Here is an 8,396-nt window from a genome sequence, read left to right on the forward strand (position 1 = left end):
GCACCCCTTCCAATTCCTGTACCTTCCCCAGCTCCCTCAGCTCCTAGACGATCATCTGTAAAGAAGACCCCAGCTCCTGCCCCAGTTGCTCCTCTCCAAGTAACTGCAAGTACTGGAACTGCCAGCCAGAAATCCCTTGCTCGTACCGTATCAGTAAAAACACCAGAACGTGTCTCAAGTGTTATTTCCCACTTCACTCCTGCTGATCACAGGTATGATGCCACTGGTAGTGTTGTAATTAACCAGGCTACATCCAGTTCAGGAAAATCTTCTGCTGCTCGATTTTCACCAGCTCCACTACCTGTTCGTGAAACCCCTGCAGCTGCTGTCCGTCGAGATCCTGCCCCTGCCCCAGCCCCAGCCCCAGCCCCAGCCCCAGCCCCAGCCCCAGTTCCTGTTGTAGTTTCTACACGCCAACAGAGTGCTTCATCCGGTGCTCAGAAATCTCTTGCCCGAACTGTTTCTGTGAAAACTCCAGATCGTCAAACAAATGTAATTTCCCATTTCTTACCTGCAGACCATCGTTACGATGCCACAGGTAGTGTGATAATTAACCAAGGTTCAGGATCATCATCTGTCAAGTCTTCCTCTTCAAGGTCTCAGGCTGCCTTTCTTGCACAAGCTTCCTCTTCAAGGTCTCAGGCCGCCTCTCTTTCACAAGCTTCAAGCGCAGCTTCATCATCAAGCTCAGGATCTGGGTTAACAAGAACAGTCTCTGTTAAAACTCCAGAGAGAGATTCTGATGTTCATTCCCACTTTACACCAGATGATCACAGTTTTGAGGCCTCTGGTAGTGTAACAATCTCTGGTTCATCTTCGTCTGCTGGTTCATCTTTGTCTGCTGGCTCATCATCTGCTGGCTCATCTTTGTCTGCAGGTTCATCTTCATCTGCTGGCTCATCTTCATCTGCTGGCTCATCTTCCTCTGCTGGTTCATCTTCGTCTGCTGGTTCATCTTCGTCTGGAAGGGCATTCACAAAATCCTCCAGCGCTTCAAATCGAGCATCTTCTTTTAGACAGTCGTCATCTGCCTCTTCAGAAGACCGTCATTCATCTTCTAGTGCAGCAGCCGCTAGTTCACAATCCTCTTCTTCTTCATCGGCTTTTCAAAGTGGTTCACACAGCAGGGCTGATGGTTCCAGCTCTGGGTCCGGGTTTACGTCATCTCAGTCTACATCATCAGGGTCCTTTCGACTAGCTCCAGTGGTAACACACGCCAGTTCATCATCTCTGTCCTCTGACCTTCAGGCTGAACTGGAAGCCTTCAGAGCAGAGGCTCGTGCATCAGGCGCAGCAGTTGCTCAAGTGAGACAGGAAGAGGTTGACGATGGGGTAAGTTGCAGCTTCATAACAAAAGGTGTATATATATAACATTGCATTTGCTAAGAGAGCTTCATGTGCTTTTCACCACACAGCAATATATATGTCGCACATCTATACTTGTAATAGACATTATACCATTAAAACTAAAATGATATCTATAGAGCACAAGGAAACTATTTTAATTCATCTTTATGAACAGCTCATACAGCTATGTTTTTTCACAACTGCGGTGAACACATTAGTTTCTGAAAATGAGATCGCACTGCTTATAACAGGTTTATTATTTTTATAGAGAAATAAAGGTGATATTTGTACTTCGTGTACGTTTGAGATTTATCTGCATTATTATTTCATGTCATAGTTTTTAGTGACGTATTTCTTGAAGAACGGTAAATTTTTCTTTCACTTCTTTTTGTCATCAGTTTTTTTCTGACAAAGCAAAATGGCGTACACTAGTTGTTTTGCTTTCGAATAATTCAGAGATAGCACATAAAATCACCAGTATGCTCGAAAACATTTATTTCTCCATTTGAATTGAAAAATGATTATGTACGAACAAAATGAAATAAGCTCCTTTTATAACCTAATGCCAATTTCCATTTGAATATAAATCAAACCTTACTTTTTACATTTTTATGTGAAAGTACCCGCGTTCTCCTTTAAAGGTAGCAAATTGTATTTCACTGTTGTAATGCCTCCTGTTGACGTAAAGAAAAATGGTCAAATCAGTTTTGCATTCTTATTAATTTTCATTATCGTTGTAATTTCTGCTATACCTTCGGGGTACAAAGCAAAGCTCCTTTATTGACAACGAGCTCGATGCTATGTATTTTCTTTACTTTTGATTTCATAGGTTAATCTCTAACTGTTACATTTCTGTAGTGAAAATATAGCTGCTTTCTCCTAGCACTGTGTGGTTATCTTTAGAAAATAAAAGTAGCTACGCATGCCATATAGAAACAGCATGGAATGTACCCATTTGAAGTAGCACTTTTAGTTGTTAAAATTGCACACCAATTCTTGTCCTTCCATTTCATTTTTTCTTTATTCTTTGTATGCAGTTAGAACAAAATGTAAGAAAAATTTTCTTATTTATTCTGCTTAGTATTTACCAGGATAACAAAAATATCAGATATTATATCGATGCCAGTAATACGTTTAAGGAGACACAGCATTAGTGCTCTCCGCTATCTCTGCTCCTTATCTTGCGAAAATTGCGTAAAAATATAGAAAAATTCAAGATAAAGCAACAACTAATTTCAGTTACGAACCTGTCCAATATTATTTTACAGTAATATCATTTTTTAATACTTCAATGTGATTCATTTTCTGTTGCATGCTTTCATCGATATTTTTCACTCTCACTTGTGCAATTAGAACATATACAGTTCTCTGGAAATACCAATTTTTTAGGCGTTTTCGCAGTCATTGACATATCCAATACTTGAAACAAAAACAGGTGGCAGCATATATAATACTAGCCCTATACACTACAAGAAAATAGTATGTAAATTCTTCTACAAAAATCATAAATAACAACGTCTATGGTCACATAAATGATACAGAACTCATACAATTCAAATAATGATACAAAACATTATCAGTTTAAAATAATAATGCGAAACATTATTAATCTAAAAAAATTACACGAGACGTAAATTTAAATTATACAAAAAGTACACAATCTAAACTATTATACAAAACCGATATAATTTGCAATTACGACATGAAACATGTATAAACGCTGAGAATTATGCCATTTAAATGAAATTTAAAGAAAATCTACATTCATGCATGTTACCCTGAGCCGGCCACGAGGAACTATAAGGCACTTGTATCCACACCCCCACCAACCCTCCCCCCCCCAAAAGAAAGAAACCCGAAGAGACCTGTATTCCTTGTATGCCCCTCTCAGGTGCGGGACGAGTACTACTTCAACCTTTGCGTTGAGGACCACGAAAACACCAATTACCAATGTCGTGACGAGTGGGTAGGGGAAGATGGCATTACCCGTGGATGGTACACGGTTCTCCTCCCCGATGCCTACCTGTATAACTACACCTACATTGCCCACCCAGTCAAGGGATACCAGGTACACGCCTGTATACAGCATTCAGAAACAATCTACTCCTTTGATGCGTTTTTTTTTTTTTTTTTTTTTTTTTTGTATGGAAGAGTATAGTAGATATATTCACACGTCTTTGGGGCTATAGAATTCTCTTGCATGGTTAGTCATCTTGAGTTGTCTCTGTGGTAAAGGTTGGAAACTCACCTACATCGTAACTTGAACTCGCCAAGATGTCAACTAGAGCTTCCTAGACCATAACTTCATACTCCCCAGGCTATAACTTGAATTCTACAAGACCATAACGTGAAGCTCCTTAGACCATAAGCTAACTTGAAGCTCCCCTAGACCACAGGCTAACTTGAAGCTTCCTTGACTGTCACTTACAACTCCATGTACCATAACTCGGAAATCACCCAAAACATAACTCCTTACTACCTATGCCATAACTCACAATCACCCAGACCATATGTAGAGGATCCCTAAGCCATAACTTTAACTCACGTGCACCATAACGTGAACTCGTGAAGCACCCCACGCCATAAGTTAAACTCACCTAGACCTAGACTGAACACTGTTTGCCTGTTACAAACATAAAAAATTTCATAGATTTTAATAATAACATGAAAAGAAAAAGCCTTTATAAGCTCAGTGGAAGCAAACGCAAGCTTTACACTGATTTTGTCATTTCATAGGTATGTAAATATTGATCAACGACTTACGGAACGCTTCCTGTTTGTAGTCTCGTGACCAACAGAGTAATTAGCAGACACCATTAACTCGTGGTGCTAAGCTATTTTGGCCTTAATGAGTTTATGAACTATTCACAGTATGCAATTAGCGAGATAATGGTCGAGTTTCCAACCGTAGTGCAGTACGTAGACGTATTCACCTATAGTAATTTCCCTATCTTTGGTGCAGGGGTTTAGTTGAATGGAGAATAAAGTTTGTGAGTGGATAGTAGTAGTAGTGTAGTAGTAGTAGCAATAGTAGTGGTGGTGAAATATCAGCGTTTGGCCATCCATCTACAGTGGAAATAGGAAGTTGTAATAAATAATTATTCCGTATATGAGATGGGTAAAGTAACTAATAACTGTAGTGGGAGTAATTTCTATCGAGTTGACTTAGAGTTTTCTCGTAACTAAAATAGTGGTTTGTTTTCTATTCTGTTGAGTATTCCGCCTTTTTTTTCTAGAGAATCCTTCCTTTCATTTTATTTCAATTGTTTTCTTCGTTATTTTGAGTTTATTATGATGGAGAAAGTTATGTAGCAAAAATATATAACAATCTGTGTATATATAATAATATATATATATATATATATATAATATATATATAATATATGTGTGTGTGTGTGTGTGTGTGTGTGTGTGTGTGTGTGTGTTTGCGTGTGTGTATGTTACTGTGTGAACGCAGTATGTGTATATGTTGGTCTATGTATAACCTGCTATTCATATATCAAAAGTTCCAAGAGTATAATGCATTTGGTAAAGGGCTCACTGGAGGTGATAACATTTCTTTGCATCAGAACTAACCCTTATCGTTCAAGGTCTAATTTCTAAAAAATCCTAAAATTCAACTTATAAAATCCAGAAAACATAATGCAGCATCTTAAATAAGCATCTTAAATTCGACTACGCATTACTTTCATTTTTAAGAATTAATGACTCAATACTCCGTCAATTACCAACAGGAGGTAAAATTTTGCAAAGGACAAAATTTGTGAAACGAAATCTCTTCCTTTTTCTTTCAGAGACTATTGGTATGTATGTTATTGAAGTTTTTTTTTTTTCATTTAAATCTTTGTGATGAAAGTTATTTTTTCTGAACCTAAGCTATGTCAATAGTAATCTGGTAGAAATTTCTGTTATTGTCTAACTAACCCTCTGTACTGATTACAGGTCACAGTTACCCGCAGGGATTCAGGCATCGCTATGAAGAAACTAAGGCCCGACATCTTCGCTCCTGCCACAGTGTTCTCCAACAAGGGAATCACCAGGTTTTCCGACTTTGCTGTTTCAGGGGTCAACAACCAATTCGTTGAATCCACAGCAATGAACTTCGACCAGAATTCAGCTGCCTTGTTTGCTGATTCCTTTGCTGAAGCACTGAAAACTGAAAGGTCATCATCGTCCGGGTCCGTGCCAGCAATGTCGATGTCAATGGGACCCGAAGCTCACGTTAATGGCTTCTCTGTCATCCGTGATTCTGGTTCATCTCACTCTTCCTCTTCAAGGTCACAGAGCCAGGGCTCAAGCTCCTCTGGCTCTGCCAAGAGCATTTTTGCATCAGGAGCAAGCAGCCAAAGATTAAGCTCGTCTCATTCTTTGTCTTCGTCAGCATCCAGTTCATCAGCTGCGGCCTCAGAACAATCAAGCGCATCTGGCAGTTCTGGTTCAAGATCTTCCCAGTCATCCCTTTCTAGAACAGTTTCAATTAAGACTCCAGAGAGGGTGTCCTCCGTGATATCCCACTTTACCCCCAATGAGCACCGTTTCGATGCAACAGGAAGAGTGACAATCAACCAAGCATCTTCTGAAGAATCAAGAGCACAAGATTTCGGTTCTGCTGAGTTTCAATCCTCTAGTTCAAGTTCATCCCAGCAGGCCTCTGGATCATCAAGGTCATCCCAGCAGGCGTCTGGATCATCAAGCTCATCCCAACAAGCCTCTGCACCTGCCAGTTCATCAAGCTCATTCCAGTCCTCATTGTCTCGCACTGTCTCAATCAAAACTCCTGAGAGACAATCCAGTGTTGTCTCCCATTTCTTACCAGCCGATCACAGGTTTGAAGCCACTGGGAGTGTAAACATTAATCAAAAATCCTCCTCTTCAGCATCATCAAAATCATCACAAGCATCATTTGTTTCTGTGCCAGCTGCTCCTGCCCCTGCACCATCCTCAGTACAGCTTCCAGTATCTCAAGCTGTTTCCTCGGGATCCCAATCTTCTCTTAGTAGAACTGTATCAATCAAAACTCCAGAGAGAGTTTCAAGCGTAATATCACACTTTACCCCAGCAGATCACAGGTATGAAGCAACTGGATCTGTTCATATCAATCAAGGTTCAAGATCTGCTTCTTCTGGTGCAGCAAGAGTGGTTCCTGCTGTTGCACCCCCTCAAATCCGCAAAATTGCAGTTCAAGCACCCGAAAGAGTGGCTCCAGCAGTTGTAAAATCTGTGTCACAGAAAAAACAATCATTTTCTTCCGATGAAAAATCTCTAAGACGTACAGTCTCGGTGAAAACCCCTGAGAGACAATCCAGCGTTATCTCCCACTTCACACCAGCTGACCACAGGTATGAGGCTACGGGATCCGTTGCCATAAACAGCGGTTCTTCTGGATCACGAAAATCTGTTGATACATTTGTGGGTAAGATCACCACAACCAGCAATCCCCGCTCCTGTATCTGCCCCTAGATCTGAACCTGCCCCTGCCCCTGCCCCTGCCCCTGCCCCTGCCCCTGCCCGCAGTCAACCAATTGCAGCAGCTCTTTCATCTAATGCAAAGTCAATCTCCTCATCATCTAGGGCCCAGTCATCACTGTCACGTACTGTCTCAGTAAAAACCCCCGAAAGAGTTTCCAGTGTAATCTCTCATTTCACTCCTGCTGACCACAGATATGAAGCAACTGGATCTGTCGTTATCAACCAAGAATCTCAAACACCAAGACGTCTGATAGTTCAAGAACCTGTTGTTCGGGCTCCTCAGCCTGCCATCGTAAGAGCTCCAGTACAGGTCCAAGCCCCGGCACCACAGGCCGAGTCCCAATTATCTCTCTCCCGCACAGTTTCTATCAAAACCCCTGAAAGAGCTTCCAGCGTAATTTCCCACTTTAATCCAGCTGATCACAGGTATGAAGCAACAGGCAGCGTTGTCATCAGCAAAGGCTCTCGAAATGCTCCCACAGTACCAGCACCTGCAGTTCCAGCTGCTCCCATTAGAGCTAAATCCATCGCTGCTCCCAAGCCAGTAGCCCCAGCTCCAGCTCCAGCTCCAGCCCCAGCCCCAGCCCTAGCTCCCCGTAAACCATCACAAGTATCTCTCTCGCGTACTGTTTCTGTGAAGTCGCCGGAGAGAGTTTCAAATGTGATCTCCCATTTCACGCCTGCAGTCCACCGCTACGAGGCCACTGGATCCGTTACTATCAATAGGTCAAACGAATGAATATGTACATAATTAGTAGTCCTTGCGTGCCAAATTTTCCCGTCTTGTAGCTTGGGAGCCTGGGTTTAGGAAGAAGCCTGTGCTTATATTTATTTGTGAGTACTTAGGAGGTGCTAAGATGCCAATCTGGAAGTAGTTTCTGCGCGTAATAATAGATGTTGTATAGTTGTCAAGATAGTACGATGTAAAAAATATATATAATTCACTCTACTGTAAATAGTATCTTAAGTTGTTACAGTCTACCATCCCCTAACATAGTTCGTTCCTGCGCAAATATGGCGAAAGATTCTCGACGTCTTCACATTAACACTTTATTTATTCCCTATTTATACTATTTAAATTTCTGGAACTGACCACATACCTAAGTTTACTCTCTATCAAGCAGTATTTGAAATGTACTTCTACATATGTATTCTAGGCTATATGCTGTAAGTAAAACTAGTATTAAACAAGTGAGGTGCTGACTGAGGTCGCCAATATTGAGACAGAACTGAAATAAAGAAAATCATTGGCTTTATTAAATGTGTTTCTATCATCCCCTTATTTATATTCTTTGTGAGAACAATTCCAAATCTATATAACGTTAGAGTCTCTTTAATACATTTTTTTTACTGATCATTTCAAAAGATATGGAATTTGAAAGAGAAGAATGAAAGAAAAATTAAAGGGCAAGTAATTAGTCATATACTTTTTCATCTTCATAAGATAGCAGTGATTACCAACGGAGAGACAGATGTTTAATGATGAACAAATATTTTGGAAAAAGACATTATTTCCGGTGTGTTTCGACAATAGAATAACTTCCCATAAATGAGATAAATATTGACATCTCATCAGAGGA

At 40.6% G+C, this 8,396-nt stretch overlaps 1 protein-coding gene across 1 annotated transcript in view; it reads left to right on the forward strand.

Moving 5' to 3' along the window:
* Positions 1-8,077, forward strand: part of LOC135204714 (platelet binding protein GspB-like) — a 44,859-nt gene extending 36,782 nt beyond the window's left edge. Inside the window, 4 exon segments of the mRNA XM_064234870.1 lie at positions 1-1,332; positions 3,239-3,415; positions 5,290-6,786; positions 6,788-8,077. The exon segment at positions 1-1,332 is cut by the window's left edge and continues 2,097 nt beyond it. Coding sequence (XP_064090940.1) covers positions 1-1,332; positions 3,239-3,415; positions 5,290-6,786; positions 6,788-7,555 — 3,774 coding nt within the window. The 3' untranslated portion in view covers positions 7,556-8,077.
* The last annotated feature ends 319 nt before the right edge of the window (positions 8,078-8,396 follow it).

The sequence above is a fragment of the Macrobrachium nipponense genome, chromosome 24 (assembly GCF_015104395.2).
Source record: "Macrobrachium nipponense isolate FS-2020 chromosome 24, ASM1510439v2, whole genome shotgun sequence".
Taxonomy (NCBI): Eukaryota; Metazoa; Arthropoda; class Malacostraca; order Decapoda; family Palaemonidae; genus Macrobrachium; species Macrobrachium nipponense.